General features: G+C 47.7%; 1 protein-coding gene across 2 annotated transcripts in view; it reads left to right on the top strand.

The window, feature by feature from the left end:
• Nucleotides 1-3,814, top strand: part of TXNDC16 (thioredoxin domain containing 16) — a 53,237-nt gene extending 49,423 nt beyond the window's left edge. For both annotated transcript variants that reach the window (XM_083612603.1, XM_083612602.1), the window contains exons 19-21: nucleotides 187-347; nucleotides 1,089-1,282; nucleotides 2,875-3,814. In XM_083612603.1, coding sequence (XP_083468729.1) covers nucleotides 187-347; nucleotides 1,089-1,282; nucleotides 2,875-3,176 — 657 coding nt within the window. In that variant the 3' untranslated portion in view covers nucleotides 3,177-3,814. The remainder of the gene's footprint in view (nucleotides 1-186; nucleotides 348-1,088; nucleotides 1,283-2,874) is intronic.
• The last annotated feature ends 15,093 nt before the right edge of the window (nucleotides 3,815-18,907 follow it).

The following is an 18,907-nucleotide window of genomic DNA, read 5'->3' as shown; positions in this document are numbered from 1 at the left end:
GTTAGCGGAGTCTGTAACCTGAAGCGTATGTAACCTGAAGCGTATGTAACCCCAGGTACCACAGTACTTTTTAGGAGGGGGGAAAGTGCGTCTTATAGAGCAAAAAATACGGTATATACATTCTGTGTACATTACGGCAGCCTTTGGCTATGTGCAATAAAACTGACCGACTGATTCCTGTTGCAGCCAGAAATCACAGTGGGCAGCTTCCCAAGGTACTTCCAGCTGGAGAAACCTTTGCTCCTCCTGTTCAGCGATGGGGCCCTGGCTGAAAGCCAGGAAGGAGAAATGAGGCGTTTGGCCACAGAAGAACGCCGGGAAGAGTTCGTTCCCTGCTGGATGAACCTGTAAGCAACATCTTAGGGCGGTGCTTCTCCGAAGGTGTGGTGGGAGGGGATGGCAAGCTTTGTGGGAAGATTCGAGGGCAGTCAAAGGAAAATTTCAGCATTTCAGTGTAGTACAGTGGTACCTTGGTTCTCAAACTTAATCCGTTCCAAAAGTCCGTTCCAAAACCAAAGCGTTCCAAAACCAAGGTGCGTTTTCCCATAGAAAGTAATGCAAAATGGATTAATCCGTTCCAGACTTTTAAAAACAACCCCTAAAACAGCAATTTAACATGAATTTTACCATCTTAACTGACCTGGGATCTATGGGTGTAGGGCAGTATACAAATTAAATAATTATAATAATTATAATAATAATAATACATTGTCGCTGGGCTCTTTCTCGAGTTAGAAGTTGCTTGTTTTTTATTCCGCATGTGAGTTAAAAGCTTTTACCCCAAAAGGTTTTTTAGATTTGACTCTCTGTGCTGTTGCTTTGTTTTTAATGAATCCATTTACACCACGAGCGCGTGCCATTTCCCAGAATCCAGGGCAAACGCCTTCTGCGGCCTTCGTGATCCAGAGCCTGCGGTTGCGGCTTAAAAGAACCCCAAATGCTTTTGGAGATCAAAATCAGTTTAACGGCATCTGCATCTGACAGGGAGCTCAGACTGGGTCCTTTTAAAGTGCCTCTTTAGAGCGCATCTGTTTACTTTTCCACTCACTAAGTGCTATCATTTAATCTCCTGGTTTTTCCAATGGCAGCAAAAACACCCCTGCAGGAAGAGGAATCCTAAAGGCCTATTTCGGGAGCTCCCTCCCTCCGCTGCCTCTTCTCCTCTGGATCAACCTCCATTCCGGGGGACAAGTGTTTGCTTTTCCTCCGGATCAGTTGGTTTCTGAAGCGAACGTCTTAGCTTGGATCGAAAAGCTGAAATCCGGCCAAGAAGTTCCAAGCAGTAAGTATGCAAAGTTGTCCCTTCTTAACCAAATACCGTATTTTTCGCTCTATAAGACACACTTTTCCCCTCCTAAAAAGTAAGGGGAGATGTGTGTGCGTCTTATGGAGCGAATGCAGGCTGCGCAGCTATCCCAGAAGCCAGAACAGCAAGAGGGATTGCTGCTTTCGCTGCGCAGTGATCCCTCTTGCTGCTCTGGCTTCTGAGATTCAGAATATTTTTTCCCTTGTTTTCCTCCTCCAAACACTAGGTGCGTCTTGTGGTCCGGTGCGTCTTATAGAGCGAAAAATACGGTACGTCTTGGACTCTCCTCCTGCTGGCGCTCAGTCTCGTTGGCACCCGAAGGCGGAAGGAGATCTGGAGAAAATTCAGAAAGCATGAAGCAGACTTCTTCGGTCTGCCTGTGTGCTTCTGATGATGAGATTTCACCCCCTCCAAAAAAAATAAGCCATCTGCTTTGGGCTTTCTTTCCCCCAAGATTACAGGTCCTCCATCATTGCTGAGAACTTGACTTCTCTTATGAGAAGTTATGCTCGTACTGGGAAATTCTAACCACTGAAAGGATGCTTTTACTGGTAATTCTAAAATAAAAATGATAGCAATCACCCAGTGAAGAAATCTTGCTATTGCTAGCAAACGTGTCACGTTGCTTACTAAAAAGGATTCTGAGATCATGCAAAACTGCTCTCTAGCATAGGGTTACCAGATGTCCCCAGTTCCCAGGGACAGTCCCCGGATTTGCAAATCTGTCCCCGGACAAATTCCGTCCCTGGAACGTCCCCAGATTTGCAAATCTGTCCCCAGGAAACATGGCAGCGGCAACCTCAGCTCTGGCTGGCTTCAGGAGCTGCCTGCTGCCGTGGCGCACGCCATTTTTCCTTGCCAGTGAGGAAAAATGGCGGGCGCCACGGCAGCGGGCAGCTCCTGAAGCCAGCCAGAGCCAACTGCGCTACCAGGCTGGCTCCGGGCTGCTCACTGCTGCTGCCGCCATTACTGAAGGGGAACCAGGGACGTCTGGCGGTACAGATCTTCCGCCCCCTCCCCTCTTTGTTTTGACTGATTGGGGGAGGCTTGGGAGTTGCGGGCGGGCGGCCGTTGCGGCCGGCCGGCCAGTTTTTTTAAAACTCTGCGCATTTATGTTTCACAGGGTGCGAAAGAAGGGCTTTGCACCTTTATGCAATATGCATTTGTGCTTGGGCCCAGGGTCTTTTGCCTCACTATCCCCACTACTGACTCCCTGTTGCTAAGGTAAAGGTAAAGGGGCCCCTGACCATTAGGTCCAGTCGTGACCCACTCTGGGGTTGCGGCGCTCATCTCGCTTTATTGGCCGAATGAGCTGGCGTAGGTGGTGAGTGGGGGCTCTTTTGTTGGGGGCTTCCATCTTGTTCCACCTGGTGGCAGGTGGGAGTCCTGTCGCGACAGTCTTCAATAAAGACCAAGCCTACTGGCTGCTGTTTTCCTCTGGTATTCCTGGCTGGTGTCCTTGTTTTTTGTCCAAGGGAGCCCTCAGATTTCTCCGCTAACAGAACCTGTTAACACAACGGTAAACGCTATCCTGACTTTTCGATGTGCTCTTCCTGTCCCGCCCCCAGCCGTCCTGTCGGGTGACGAGTGGAAGCCCCGCCTCCCTGCCTACGACTTCCTGAGCATGATGGAACCGTCGCTGCCGGAATTTACCATCTACAGCCGGGGGAGCGTCGGAAGCTACCAGAAGGAAGAGGAGGAGGGGCCCCCCAGAGGAAAGGCATCACCGGGGATGACAGGAGAGGACCCCACGGAAGACTCCGTCATATCTGAGCTGGAGAAAGACCAGCCGACTGGAGGGGACCTGAGAGGAACAGCTCCCCGTCTGGCAGCAAGGGAGAAGCAGGCGAAACACCACACAGAGCTGTGAAACTCTCTGGATTTTCTGGAAGCGGGGATGATGGGAGTTGTAGTCCACCCGGAGGGTCATTGGTGCACCCCGACTCCTGCTCTAACCTACAACCCTACTCAAATTTGCTGGTTTTTCTCCCAGGGCATGGCCAGAAGCTTCTCTTAGTCCTTTCCATACCAGGGCTGTAACCTTGACCCTTGTGTGGCCAGAACATGGTTCCACCACTGAACTGTGGCCTCTCAGTCTCTGGGCAGATAAAGGAGCATTTTCTGGGATGTTTGGACATGGAAAATGGTGACCTCAATGGTGGTAGCATGGTGTTGTCTTCTTCGCCGAAGGATGACAGATGACTTCTCTTGAGACATCACCAGGGCCTGTGTGTCCTCCTGCCCTTCTTTCAGAGGTCATTTGTAAACTCTTGGGGTCTTTTGTTCCAAAATGAGCATGAGTTCTGGAGCCAGGAGGAGCCTTGTTTTGGAAGGTTTGTGTATGTGTGTGTGTGTGTGTGAGAGAGAGAGAGAGAGAGAGAAATTACGGCGCCTTCAGGCGAGCTGTTCCTCGAGAACTCATTCTGATTTGCTTGCACAAACTTTCGTAGAATTGTAGAGTTGGAAGGAACTTCGAGGGTCATTTAATAATAATAATAATAATAATAATAATAATAATAATAATAATAATACAGTGGTACCTCGGTTTATATACGCTTCAGTTTACATACGCTTCAGGTTACAGACTCTGCTAACCCAGAAATGGTGCTTCAGGTTAAGAACTTTGCTTCAGGATGAGAACAGAAATCGTGCTCCAGCGGCACGGCGGCAGCAGGAGGCCCCATGAGCTAAAGTGGTGCTTCAGGTTAAGAACAGTTTCAGGCTAAGAACGGACCTCCGGAACGAATTAAGTACTTAACCCGAGGTACCACTATAATAATATTTTGTTTATATCTCGCCCGCCCCAGCCGAAGCCGGGCTCAGAGCGGCTAACAACAGTAAAACTAACACAATATACATAAAATCACAGTCAATTAACTAAAATACATTCTAAAATCAATTCATTCTAAAATCAATTCAGAATCAAATTAATGGCAACCCAACCGCCTGTAATGCAGGAATCTTTTGCCCAATGTGGGGTTCAAACCCACGACCCTGAGATGCAGAGTCTCATCCTCTATCAATTCAGCTGTCCCTGCCTCACAGAGCTTAGACTGTAGACACTTCCAGGTGGCAAATTGAGGTGGCGCAATTGATGGGGAGGTCTTGTGCAACGAACCAGCCATAGCTCAGTCACAGAGCAGCTTCAACATCTCCATGCGGGGCTGAGAGGTGCTGCCTGCCAGTGTAGACAATACTGAACTAGATGAACCCAGTGGTCTGATTCAGTTTAAGGCAGCTTCCTAATATTCCAAAAGATGTGTGTTTGTGTGTGAAAGGAAGTACAGTGGTACCTCGGGATGCAAATGGGATCCGTTCCGGAGCCCCGTTCGCATCCTGAAGCGAACGTAACAAGCGACAGCGCCTCTACGCGTGCGCGGGTCGCGTTTTGCCACTTCCGCGCATGCGCATGACGTCATTCTGAGCGTCTGCGCATGCGCGAGCGGCGAAACCCGGAAGTAATGCGCTCCGTTGCTTCCGGGTTGCCCCAGAGTGCAACTCGGACGCGCTCAACCTGAAGCACATTCAACCTGAGGTATGACTGTAGTGGAAAAACGCGCTGGAAAGTCTGGGATCACAGTTGCTTTGACGCAACTTCGCTCTAATGTCCATGCAAACAAGCCAGTTTGAGCGCTCATTAAATAGCCAATGTTATCTAATCTCCCTCCAAACAAATCAGGACGAATGCTCAATGAGCAAGTCAGCCAGAAGCAACCTTTATCCAGTCTTTATCGGGCATTTGTTCAGATTTGTTTGCAAAGTGGCTACACGACAATGAGCATTCTTCTTGATTTGCTTCCTCGGTGGTTCTATGGCTTCCCGTTAAGCACCCACCCTTTGCAGTGCTTTCCCTGTCCCCTTGCCAGCCCCAAAATAGCAGCATGCTGCTCCTGTTGCAGAAGGTAGCTACCGTATTTTTCGCTCTATAAGACGCACCGGACCATAGGACGCACCGGACCATAGGAGGGGGAGAACGGGGGGGGGGGGGAATCTCCTCCTCTCTGCTCAGCGCCCCTTCAGCGAAGCAGCAGGAGAAATGGAGCCCCTTCCATTTCTCCTCCCGCTTCACTGAAGGGGCACTGCGCAGAGAGGGAAAACTGTGCAGCGCCTCTCCAGCGAAGCGAAGCCTGGAGAGCAAGAGGGATCGGTGTGCACCGACCCCTCTTGCTCTCCAGGTTTCAGGCAGCTATCCGCAAGCCTTCGGAGTGCAGCGGGAACTCCTGCTGCACTCTGGAGGCTTGCGGATAGCTGCCTGAAGCCCCCGGAGCGCAGTGGGCATTCCCTGCGCTCCGGGGGCTTCAGGCGGCTTCAGCGAAAGCAACGCGAAGCCTCCGGAGCACGGGGGGAGCTCTCCCTCTGCGCTTCGGAGGCTTCACGTTGCTTTTGCTGAAGCCAAGGAGCCTGCATTCGCTCCATGAGACGCACACACGTTTCCCCTTCATTTTTGGAGGGGGAAAAGTGCATCCTATAGAGCGAAAAATACAGTAATTTTAGTCATACCTTGGATCCCGAACGCCTTGGTACCCGGACATTTTGGCTCCCCAATGCCGCAAACCCGGAAGTGACTTTTCCTGTTTGCGAATGTTCTTTGGAACCCGAACGTCCGACGCAACTTCCGCGGCTTCCGATTGGCAGCTGGAGCTTCCTGCAGCCAATCAGAAGCCACTCCTTGGTTTCTGAATGTTTTAGAAGTCGAACGGACTTCCGGAACGGATTCCATTCGACATCCTAGGTACGACTATATGATGAAATCAGGCCCTATTGAAAGCGCTCTGGGGGGAAAGCAGAGCGGAATTGCTTGATGGGTAAAATCCCCTCCCCGTGGGGGGTGCCCAGGGGTGTGATGCCAGAGCGGCTTTCACAATTCTGCCACCTCGTAAAAGAGCCACCGCTGGCTGGCGTTCATTCTTCACGTGACCAAATGCAAGATGATGGCTTCCAGATGGGTCTGATAGTTGGGCGGTTTTAATGGAGCTCTTGTTATCCGGCCCAGCTGGAGCTCAGACCTGTAAAAGCGACGCTCGTGATTAATAGAGCTTGCTAAGCCGGGCCCTGAAAGCTTTTACGAGCTCATGGGGAAGGCTGGTCCAGTAGGCATTAATTTTTATCTTGGGTAACGACATTATACATATGGCTGTGCTTTATGCCACCTTGAATGGAGGCTGTAAGAGCTCAGGGGCAGGTGAGCAGCAGACGTAGGCAAACAGTGCATTTGTTACTGCTTTTAAACTGGCCTCGGTCCTAAGATCAAGGAGGGCGTGTGCCTGGAGCCCTGGCCCACCTGCCGTCCCCTAAATGCCTCTCCAAAGTGTCAGGAGACCCTCCTGAAGTCCTGGAGAGCCACTGCCGGGCAGTTTTGGCAGTGCCGAGCTTGGTGGTCCCGTGGTCTGGGCTCAGTAGAAGGCAGATTGCTACTGAACATTGTGGGCAGGAGAACTGCAGGGAGAAGATGGGATAAACTTACTCATGTCTTCTCTTCTCTGGGCTTTGTAATACAGTGGTATTGAAAAGATTAGAGAAAGTCACAGTGGCTATGAATGGCGACTAACCCTGGTGGAGACTGTTTTTTGTTGATTATTTTATATGGTTTATGCTGCACTCGTAATCTTCTGTTAAGGTAAAGGTAAAGGGACCCCTGACCATTAGGTCCAGTCGTGGCCGACTCTGGGGTTGCGGCGCTCATCTCGCTTTATTGGCCGAGGGAGCTGCCATACAGCTTCCGGGTCATGTGGCCAGCATGACTAAGCCGCTTCTGGCAAACCAGAGCAGCGCACGGAAACACCGTTTACCTTCCCGCTGGAGCGGTACCTATTTATCTACTTGCACTTTGATGTGCTTTCGAACTGCTAGGTTGGCAGGAGCAGGGACCGAGCAACGGGAGCTCACCCCATCACGTGATTCGAAACGCCAACCTTCTGATCGGCAAGTCCTAGGCTCTGTGGTTTAACCCACAGGTTATTGCTAATTACTGTTTGTATGGTGCTTTCGGATTCATTTGAATGAAAAGCAGCATAGAAATGCAATCAAATCCAACTGATTTTATTTTTTTAAAATTATTTTTTTATTGAACAAATTCAACAAATCAGATTATAAATCAATATAACCAATTACATTTCCCCCTTTCCCCTCTCCCTCCCTCCCTCTCCCACCCCCCAGAGACTTCCCTCAGCTTCTCTCTCTGATTTGTTTATACGTGTTATTCTCTGCATGTTATAAAATTGTACGTATCATTGCTTTGTCTATCATATACGGTGGTACCTCGGGTTAAGAACTTAATTCGTTCCGGAGGTCCATTCTTAGCCTGAAACTGTTCTTAACCTGAAGCACCACTTTAGCTAATGGGGCCTCCCGCTGCCACTGCGACGCCGGCACACGATTTCTGTTCTCATCCTGAAGCAAAGTTCTTAACCCGAGGTAATATTTCTGGGTTAGTGGAGTCTGTAACCTGAAGCGTCTGTAACCTGAGGTACCACTGTAGTGTGATGTTGAATGCCACTTGTTATTATGTTCATTCTCTGCCCTACACCAGACAACCCCAGGATGGCTTGCAGCAGTATAAATCACAGCATTAAAAACACAGTCACAGCTAGAGTGGCTCTCTCTCTCCCCCCCCCCCCTTGTTTATGCGTATAATCGTCAAATTTTAAGATTCTAGCCAATATATCTTCTTGTGCACAAGACTGCCCTGGTATCCCCCTCTCTTTCAGCTCTGGCAGTCTTTTAGCTTCATCACCAACAAGACATGGAGGTAATGAATAGCTGAGCAAAACAGTACAGTGGTACCTTGGTTCTCAAACGCCTTGGTACTCAAACAACTTGGAAGCTAAACACTGCAAACCCAGAAGTAAGTGTTCCGGTTTGCGAACTTTTTCCAGAAGCCAAATGTGCTCCGTTTTGAGTGCCACACTTCCATTTTGAGTGTTATGCTGAGGTCTGCCTGTTTTTGCTATTTATTTTGCGTTTTTGTTTTTGTGGCACTTTTTGTTTGTTTTTGTGTCTGTGTGGAACCCAGTTCAGCTACTGAATGATTGATTGATTAATTGTGTGACTTCAGTGCATTGTTTATTGCTTTCACTTTATGGATCAATGGTCTCGATAGAAAGTAAAATTCATGTTAAATTGCTGTTTTAGGGGTTGTTTTTTTAAAGTCTGGAACGGATTAATCCATTTTGCATTAGTTCCTATGGGAAAGCGTGCCTTGATTTTGGAACGCTTTGGTTTTGGAATGGACTTCCGGAACGTATTAAGTCTGAGAACCAAGGTACCACTGTAGATCCATTTATAAGATCCCCTGGAAGGTCTGTGAAGCTGGGCCTGGCCAATTTGAAAATAACATTTTTTAAAAAAACGAACCAGCTGATTTTTGCAGAAAAGTCAAGTTTCAAGGACCGCTTTGGAATGGGCATCGTTGCAGACCTTGAGCATCCTGCCTGGGTGTATATATTTGCTCTGTCTCCCCCCAGCCCAGCCCCACACGCACGATTCCTGCTCAACCTGTACATTTGTAAATAGAGCAGTTCGCTCCAAGGGAACCATAAATCCTCAGCGTTCTTTCCTCTGCAAAAGCTGGCCTTGAACTTCGCACCACTCCACTCACAGAAAGTGGAAGTCCAAAAGTGTTCATCTGCTGGGGAGGGAGGAGATGTACTAAGATTAGGGGGAAACCAGAGGCGGAAACTTAAGTAAATAAGCAGGGAGCACAAATGTCAGGACCAAAGATGAATTTCACTTAATTAGTGTGGGAACGCTGCTTTGATTCCGCACACCCTTCAATCTGCTCTGGGGATCTCGCTCTGCCTAATACATTTTCCTTTCTGCTGATGGAGGAACCATAGGGATGGATGAGAGAGTACGCAAATCTATCTTTGAGGAGAGGAGGACTCGGCCAAAACAAACTGAAATGGCTGGATATGTAAGGGGGTCAGCAGCAACATAAACTGCATGTAGATTGTAGACGTTCTCAAGCCTCGAAAAAAGCAGCCTCCTTTGGTCAAATTGAACCCCGGGTAGACTTCCTCGTGTATGTTGGGCCAGGCTTTGAGGCTTGTGGCAGGATCCGACCCACGAGGGATGGATCCCGTGAGTCGGGTAGGCATTAGGGCGATATCTGGTTTTTAACATGGTGAAAAATCACCAGCTAAACATCGCAATATACTGATATATCACAATGGCTGAAATAAGAATGGAGGCGTTGACTGGCTTCATGGTTTTCCCCACATTCTGATTTTTTTGCACAGCAAATCTCTCATCAGCCAATAGTCTGAAGGAGGAGGAGCATCTCCACCCCAATTGTTCTGCCCAGACACTGAGGTCCAGCGCCGAGGGCCTTCTGGCAGTTCCCTCCCTGCGAGAAGCCAAGTTACAGGGAACCAGGCAGAGGGCCTTCTTGGTAGTGGCACCCGCCCTGTGGAACGCCCTCCCACCAGATGTCAAAGAGAAGAACAACTACCAGACTTTTAGAAGACATCTGAAGGCAGCCCTTTTTAGGGAAGCTTTTAATGTTTGATGCATTACTGTATTTTAATATTTTGTTGGAAGCCGCCCAGAGTGGCTGGGGAAGCCCAGCTCGATGGGCGGGGTATAAATATTATTATTAATATTAATTGTCAGCGATGTATCTGAAGTGTGTATCTGAAGAAGTGTGCATGCACACGAAAGCTCATACCAAGAACTAACTTAGTTGGTCTTTAAGGTGCTACTGGAAGGAAAAAATTTGTTTTGTTTTGTCAGCGATTGGTACCTAAGCCTCTTCTCCAAGTGGGATTCTCAAGGGTAAAAAGTTTGGGGAATTCAGATGCAAATGGCAGACCACCTAGCCCTGGTGTTTGCGCCTGAGGGCGCTGGACCAGCAAAGAGATTTTGATGATGGTTGAACTGTTGCTTTGAGTATATTTTAGTTAGCTATACTGTAAAGGTAAATGTAAAGGGACCCCTGACCATTAGGTCCAGTCGTGACCGACTCTGGGGTTGCGGCACTCATCTCGCTTTACTGGCTGAGGGAGCGGGCGTACAGCTTCCGGGTCCTGTGGCCAGCAGGACTAAGCTGCTTTTGGCGAACCAGAGCAGCTCACGGAAACGCCATTTACCTTCCCCGCCGGAGTGGTACCTATTTATCTACTTGCACTTTGACATGCTTTTCAACTGCTAGGTTAGCAGGAGCAGGTACCGAGCAACGGGAGCTCACCCCGTCGTGGGGATTCGAACCGCCGACCTTCTGATCGGCAAGTCCCAGGCTCTGTGGTTTAACCCACAGCGCCACCCGCGTCCTTTTTTAGCTATACTGTACATGGTTTTTATTTTCTTGTTTGTAACCTTTTAAGAAATGTGCAAGCTTTTACTTTCTAAGTGGCTTTTTCAATAAATTTAGAAAAGGACTTTTGCCTTTTTGTATTCTGTGCCTTTTGCCCAGAGAAGCTAAACTGGTGCCTGACCATTTGATACACCTACCTGTTAGATTTCTGTCTGCGTCACAGTATAGTGACACAGGGCTGTGCAGCTCAGTAAATATCAAAGGGACATTCTCCTCCTTGAGCCCCATTCGAGGGTTGCACAGGGAAAGGAGGTGGTGGCAGCTTTTACCATTTGGCTTGTGGCTTGCAACACCTAGCGTAACTATCCCAGGTCCTGCTGGTGTCTGGAGGACTGGTTGGGGGGTGGATAGCCGGTGCGATGACTACACAAGGAATCTCCTGGACCTCCCTCCACCCCTTTGTGGGTCCTGTTGTTAATCATTTCCTCCTGCATCTTTTAAAATGTTGCAGGAATTTATGTATAGGTTGGGGGGGGGTTTGCCCCTCCAGCAGATACCATGCACATGCGGCCCACTAGCAAAATCATCACAATCGCTTTTGTGACTTGTCCTCACAAAACACTTCATCACAGTTTCTTCCTATCTATTCAAAGGGCCTTTGCTGCACGATACCAAATGTAAGAATTCACTGATAAATGTATCTATGTACTGGCTATGTACTGGCTCACTGGGAAAACTTCAGAAATTCATATAGACATGTGAGCTCAACTACTCAGCAGCCCCTCTGCCTCAGTGATAATCCCAGATGAAGACAAAAGGGTGTAATTAACTTGACTGTGAAACAGGGAAATGTAAATATCTCTTTTGTTCCACTTGATGGGTGTTTGGTGGAGGGCAAGGTGAACCATGGGGCAGGGTCCAGGATGCTCAGATTACTGCCACTAGACCTCCCCTTTCATGATGTAACCGTGATGTAGTTTTGGGGGGGTGTAACATGGGAATTAGCAGCTTATAAAAGTTTGGGTTCTCTTTTGTTCAGGGCTTCCATCTTGTTCCACCTGGTGGCAGGTGGGAGTCCTGTCGCAACAGTCTTCAATAAAGACCAAACCTACTGGCTGCTGTTTTGCTCTGGTATTCCTGGCTGGTGTCCTTGTTTTTTGTCCAAGGAAGCCCTCAGATTTCTCTGTTAAAAAAAATAATCCAAATATTTTGCCGCTGTGGTTTCCAAAGAATGAAACCGTGTCAGGAATATGCGTAGCCCTGGTTTTGCCAACCTGGTGCTTTGCAGATGTTTTGGACTACAATTCCCATCAGAGGACAGCTGGATTTCCCGCTTTGTTCAGCATGGCAGACTAGCTACCTGGTTTCTGGCTTGTGTTTAAGTCTTTTTTTCTCTCATTCCTGAAATCCTTTTAGCCCTTTCTTCCAGCACATGTTGCTGGTCCCTTGGCAGCTGCCAACCTAAACAGCGATTCCCAAAGTGCTCTCGCAATGCCCTGCGTAATATCTAAATCGGGTCGCTTGTGCAATTTTTATTTAAAGTAAAACCTTAATGGTTGACATTAACTCAACATTGTTTAGTCTTGTTTTTGAACAAAAGCCAGCCACCAGCTGGTGAACAGCGCCAGAACCCACTAGTGGGCTGGTGTGTTTGCTTTAGGTTTCGCCCTCTTACTCACTAAAACTTTTTAAATGGAGGGCAAAAAATTTTAAGAATCTGCTCATGCATTTACAAGTAACCCTGACATCCTTCAAGTGTGATCACAAAAGCATCATGTGCCGTGCTGCTTATTGCACTGCCAGTATAGAAACATCAACAGATGTCATCATAAAGGAATTAAAAATGCTTATTTACCCAAATTGCCAGGCAGCGAGGGAACTAGTTATGCAGCTTGAAGTGCCGGTACAGAAATACAGTTGTTCTGAGTTGTAGATATTACCCGACTACCCAATAGCTGAGACGCCTGCTTCTTGGGAGAAAAGAAATGACAAACCTAGACAGCATCTTAAAAAGCAGAGACATCACCTCGCCAACAAAGGACCGTATAGTTAAAGCTATGGTTTTCCCAGTAGTGATGTATGGAAGTGAGAGCTGGACCAAAAAGAAGGCTGATCACCGAAGAATTGATGCTTTTGAACTGTGGTGCTGGAGGAGACTCTTGAGAGTCCCATGGACTGCAAGAAGATCAAACGTATCCATTCTTAAGGAAATCAGCCCTGAGTGCTCACTGGAAGGACAGATCGTGAAGCTGAGGCTCCAAGACTTTGGCCACCTCATGAGAAGAGAAGACTTCCTGGAAAAGACCCTGATGTTGGGAAAGATGGAGGGCACAAGGAGAAGGGGACAACGGAGGACGAGATGGTGGGACAGTGTTCTTGAAGCTACCAACATGAGTTTGACCAAACTGCAGGAGGCAGTGGAAGACAGGAGTGCCTGGCGTGCTCTGGTCCAGGGGGTCACGAAGGGTCGGACACGACTAAACAACAACAAGCTTAAAACAGTTCCTATTACAGTGATTCATTTCATTTCTATACTGTTTTATATTTTTAAGGGGGGGGGGGAATCTCATAGCAGTTTGCAACCCATTACAACATCAAACCATTACTGAAGAAAGTCAAATGTAAAGTATACATTCAAAGTAATGTCCTTAACAGGATACAATTATCGTAAAGATATCAAAATAAAACATTACAAAGGTCAACTACAGTATGCACTTCGAGCACAGCAAAGTTAACCAAAATTACCTTAACCATTTCAAAATAAAACATTGCTAATGGAAGTCAAATGCACGTTTAAAATAGCAGAAGCAAGAGGATAAAATATTACCGTAAACATAGAACTTATCTGCCATTGTTGTTGCCAGTGGTGGTTCGTGGTGAATGGTGGCTGTGGAAACTCAGACTCAGTGACTTCGGTCTGCACTAAGAGACGCCCAGGTGGCCTCTGGCCTCTTCAGCAGTCTCCCTCCTATGCCTTCCAGCGGTGACTCCAGCTATTTAACATTCCTTGCAGGTAAAATATAAGAGGTTGAATCCTGATAAGACAGAAGTACTGTTTTGGGGAGACAGGAGGCGGGCGGGTGTGGAGGATTCCCTGGTCCTGAATGGGGTAACTGTGCCCCTGAAGGACCAGGTGTGCAGCCTGGGAGTCATTTTGGACTCACAGCTGTCCATGGAGGCGCAGGTTAATTCTGTGTCCAGGGCAGCTGTCTACCAGCTCCACCTGGTACGCAGGCTGAGTCCCTCCCTGCCCACGGACTGTCTCATCAGAGTGGTGCATGCTCTGGTTATCTCCCGCTTGGACTACTGCAATGTGCTCTACGTGGGGCTACCTTTGAAGGTGACCTGGAAACTACAACTAATCCAGAATGCGGCATCTAGACTGGTGACTGGGAGCAGCCGCCAAGATCACATAACACGGGTCTTGAAAAACCCACATTGGCTCCCAGGATGTTTCCAAGCACAATTCAGTTGCAAGCTTCCCTCAGTGGAGAGCAGCTCGATCATTTCAGTTGCCGTTTTCTGGACCTTCTCCAGCTCTACAATCTCCTTTTCGAGTCGTGTGAAAAGTTAAAGAGGCTCAACTCCGATGACTTTCCCCCAGTTTTCCTTTTCTCATTCCGGGACCCCCAAGGTTACACTTTTAAAAACATCACATGACCGGTTCCCAGGCTCTGCCTAGCAAGGCTCCCCCTTGTTCCCATCGCTGCTATATATATATATATATATGTATAAAGAAATCTTTGGAAACACGATTTATAATCAGACGCTGCTGTAAACTATCAGAGCTTTGTTGATTTTCCTCGGATCTCCCTGCATTAGGACTCAGTGCCGTCACGTCGGCTTAGACAGAAAGAAGAACACAAGAAAACTGTATTTTTCGCTCTATAGGACACACCAGATGATAGGACGCACCTAGTTTGGGGGGGAGGAAATAAGGCGAAAAAATTTCTGAATCCCAGAAGCCAGAACAGCAAGAGGGATCTGGCTTCTGGGATAGCCTCTTGCTGTTCTGGCTTCTGGGATAGCCACTGGGATAGGTTTGCGCGAAGCCTCTGCAGGGCATGGGGAGCTTTCATCCCTGTGCCCTGTGGAGGCTTCTGGGGCAGCCTGTGAAGCCTCCGGAGGGCAGCAGGATGAAGGCACCCCACTGCCCTGCGGAGGCTTTGCGCCGCTAACCCCGAAGCTAGAACAGCAAGACGGAGCGCTGCACAGCGCTCCCTCTCCCTGTTCTAGCTTCTGGCTTAGCCACGCAGCCTGCATTCGCTCCATAAAATGCACACACATTTTCCCTTACTTTTTAGAAGGGAAAAGGTGTGTCTTATAGAGCAAAAAATATGGTAGCTTCCTGGATCAGGCCAATGGCAAATCTACTGTAGTCCAGCACCCTGTTTTCACAGTGGCCAACAAGATGCCTCTGTTGGAAAACCCGCAAGCAGGATCCGAGCACAAGAGCTCTCTCATCTCCTACGGCTTCAAGCAACTGGTATTCAAAAGCATTGCTGTATCCAACTGTGGGGTGAGATCATAGCCATCAAAGCTAGTAGCCTTCAATAGCCCTTTTCTCCAAACTGTTTTAAAGCCACCTGGGTTAAACCACAGAGCCTAGGGCTTGCCGATCAGAAGGTCGGCGGTTCGAATCCCCGTGACGGGGTGAGCTCCTGTTTCTCGGTCCCTGCCCCTGCCTACCTGGCAGTTCGAAAGCACGTCAAAGTGCAAGTAGATAAATAGGTACCGCTCCGGCGGGAAGGTAAATGGCGTTTCCGTGCGCTGCTGTGGTTCGCCAGAAGTGGCTTAGTCATGCTGGCCACATGACCCAGAAGCTGTACGCCGGCTCCCTCGGCCAATAAAGCAAGATGAGCGCCGCAACCCCAGAGTCATCCACGACTGGACCTAATGGTCAGGGGTCCCTGTACCTTTACCTTTAGGTAGGTGGTCTGTGATAGGGAGTTCCACAGTTTCAACTATGCATTGTGTGAATAAATTCTGTATTTTTCGCTCTATAAGACGCACCAGACCACAAGACGCACCTAGTTTTTGGAGGATGAAAACAAGAAAAAAAATATTCTGAATCTCAGAAGCCAGAACAGCAAGAGGGATCACTGCGCAGTGAAAGCAGCAATCCCTCTTGCTGTTCTGGCTTCTGGGATAGCTGCACAGCCTGCATTCGCTCCATAACACACACACACATTTTCCCTTACTTTTTAGGAGGGAAAAAGTGAGTCTTATAGAGCAAAAAATACGGTATTTTCTTTTATCTGCCCTGAAACCAAACCTTATGAGGAACAGCAGAGGAAGTTAGTCTGGAAAAAAAGAGGAGATGGAGCCAATATTTTATTGGGGAGGGGGCAAAGGGACCTTGGCCCCACCAGGAATTGACTCCCATGGTCTGAGAATATGGCAGCTTCCTATCTCCCAAACATGAACTCGCCTGGTGATCTCATAACACTGATTTTGCTCAAAGCAGCTCTCAGGTTGGCTGGAATACCATCAAATTTATGAGAAATATAAACTGGATAAAAAGAACGGATTTGACAACGAGCCCTCGCAATTTGAAAAGCAATGACTAAATAATAAAGCTAGGACTATTTCAAGAATGTACCGGGAAGTCAAGGAGGAGGAGGTCAAGGCAGTTACGATCAGATGGGCACAAGATATTGGTCGTCCTATAATGTTGGCAGAATGGGAAAACCTTTGGGGAAAACAATTATAAATTTTACGGCGTGTTACAATATTAAAGAGAACATGCTAAAGTTGGAGTATAGATGGTATCTTACCCCGTCAAGGTTTTCCAGGATGTATAAAAATATCGCGAGTATCTGTTGGAGGTGTGGGGAAAGTAATGGAGACATGTACCGCATGTGGTGGACGTGTAGGAAAATAAGAGAATTCTGGGGCCTTGTCTATGATGAGCTGGAAAAAAAAATCTTTGGAACAACATTTTTTTTAAAGCCAGAAGCGTTTTTGTTAAGCATCGTTGGTAAAGAGATCCCGAAAAACTTCTGTGTGCATGCACAGTTCTTAAGGTCATGTGATGTACCTGAAGAAGTGTGCATGCACACAAAAGCTCATATCAATAACAAACTTAGTTGGTCTCTAAAGGTGCTACAGGAAGGAAATTTTTTTATTTTGTTTCAACTACGGCAGACCAACACGGCTACCTACCTGTAACAAGTGTCACATAAGACCTGCACTGTACCTTTGGGTATTCAATCATTCAGTGTGGCAGAACTGACACTTTGGAACTCCCTGCCTATTGATATAGGTATAAAGGTAAAGGACCCCTGGATAATTGTCCAGTCAAAGGCGACTATGGGGTTGCAGCGCTCATCTCGCTTTCAGGCCGAGGGAGCCGGCGTTTGTCCACAGACAGTTTCCGGGTCATGTGGCCAGCAGGACTAAACCACTTCTGGCACAACAGAACACCGTGACGGAAACCAGAGCTCATGGAAACGCCGTTTACCTTCCCGCTGCAGTGGTACCTATTTATCTACTTGCACTGGGATGCTTTCGAACTGTTAGGTTGGCAGGAGCTGGGACAGAGTGATGGGAGCTCACTCTGTCATGGGGATTTGAACCGCCGACCTGCCGATTGGCAAGTCCAAGAGGCTCAGGGTATGTTCCTCTGCTGCATTATTTTCAGCACCTACTAAAGACATTCTTATTTAGTCAAGCCTTCCCAGATGTTTAGAAAGTTTGTAGGAGTTTCAATTGGTTTTAATTTATTCTATTGTGGTTTAAACCTTCCGTATGTTTTAGTGGACTATGCAGAATTAGATAAATTAACAGGAAGGATTCGAAACCTGCGGGACCAGAGATTCTTAGAAGACTGGAGTAAATATATGAATTATTTGAAAAGTAATTGTAATGGACAGATTACGCTAGTAGGATTGCAAGAAGTTTTGTATGGAGGATTATGTGAAATATTACAAGAAAGACTAAGAGAAGAATTATTAGGGATAATTAAGAGTAGAAGAGAAATTAAGAAATGCAGAATAAGTGATAAAGAACGGAAAATCATCAGAGGTGTTGACGGAAGTCAAAAATATTGTATAAGTTATGTTATATGAATGTTGGAAATGATATGTTAAAAAACTAATTATATATATATACACACACACACACACACACACACACACACACACAGGCTTCCGTACGTTTTAAATTATGGGTGTCCATCTTTAAGTGACAACTTTTATCTTTTTCGTAAACCGCTTTGAGGCTTTTTCTACAATAAAAGTAAATTTCATGAATTAAATGAATATAAATGCAAGGATGATCACCGAAGAATTGATGATCGCCGAAGAATTGATGCTTTTGAATTATGGTGCTGGAGGAGACTCTTGAGAATCCCATGGACTGCAAGAAGATCCAACCTCTCCATTCTGAAGGAAATCAGCCCTGAGTGCTCACTGGAAGGACAGATCCTGAAGCTGAGGCTCCAGTACTTTGGCCACCTCATGAGAAGAGAAGACTCCCTGGAAAAGACCCTGATGTTGGGAAAGATGGAGGGCACAAGGAGAAGGGGACGACAGAGGATGAGATGGTTGGACAGTGTTCTCGAAGCTACCAGCATGAGTTTGACCAAACTGCGGGAGGCAGTGGAAGACAGGAGGGCCTGGCGTGCCCTGATCCAGGGGGTCACGAAGAGTCGGATACGACTAAACGACTAAACAACAACAACAACAAATGCAAGGAATGAATGCAGCGGGAAGTGCTAATGAATCATCTCCTTCGCTTGCTCCCCAATTCCTGATGCCTGATGGTGGGATATTCTCCATTCTGGCTTCCCACTCCCTGAAAGCACAGCTGCTTTTAAGCCAGTGGCTCCCAGTTGCAGGAGCCAGGCAGAGACCATCTGTCCAGCTGGCTGGCACATTCCCAGCAAAGAGCCCCTTTCATCTACCCACGGCCTTGATGGCATCATTATCTCTCATCGCTGCCCACCAGCCGCTCTTGCAGAAGCCTTTTAATGTCATTAGGGCCATGCTTTGGTTGACAAACATCCTTGCTAATTCGTGCCTTTCCCTGCCAGCTTCCAGAGAGAAGGGATAATTAGACCATAAGCAGCTCTCGGCTGATGGACCGGACACGGACTCCAGAGAATGAGAAATCTCAGAGGGGGAGGTGGTGGGGAGCAAAACTGTTTGCAAAGGATGTTGCTGCAGAGACCAAGGCAATAATTCCCTGTAGTGCTGGCGAGACCTCTGGCCGAACTGGCTCGCAACGGGAGACCTCATGAAGAAGTCATCCCCCAAATCTCCAGAGAGGAATTTCAGCCTTATTTGGAGAGGAAACGTGCTTCGTCTCCTCCATGAATTAAAGATTCAGCTGGAAAGGGGGGGGGGGAA

Source organism: Podarcis filfolensis (genome assembly GCF_964270895.1).
Source record: "Podarcis filfolensis genome assembly, chromosome: 1".
Taxonomy (NCBI): Eukaryota; Metazoa; Chordata; class Lepidosauria; order Squamata; family Lacertidae; genus Podarcis; species Podarcis filfolensis.
The sequence above is the reverse complement of the archived record's forward strand: the minus strand, read 5'-3'. Positions and strand labels throughout refer to the sequence as shown.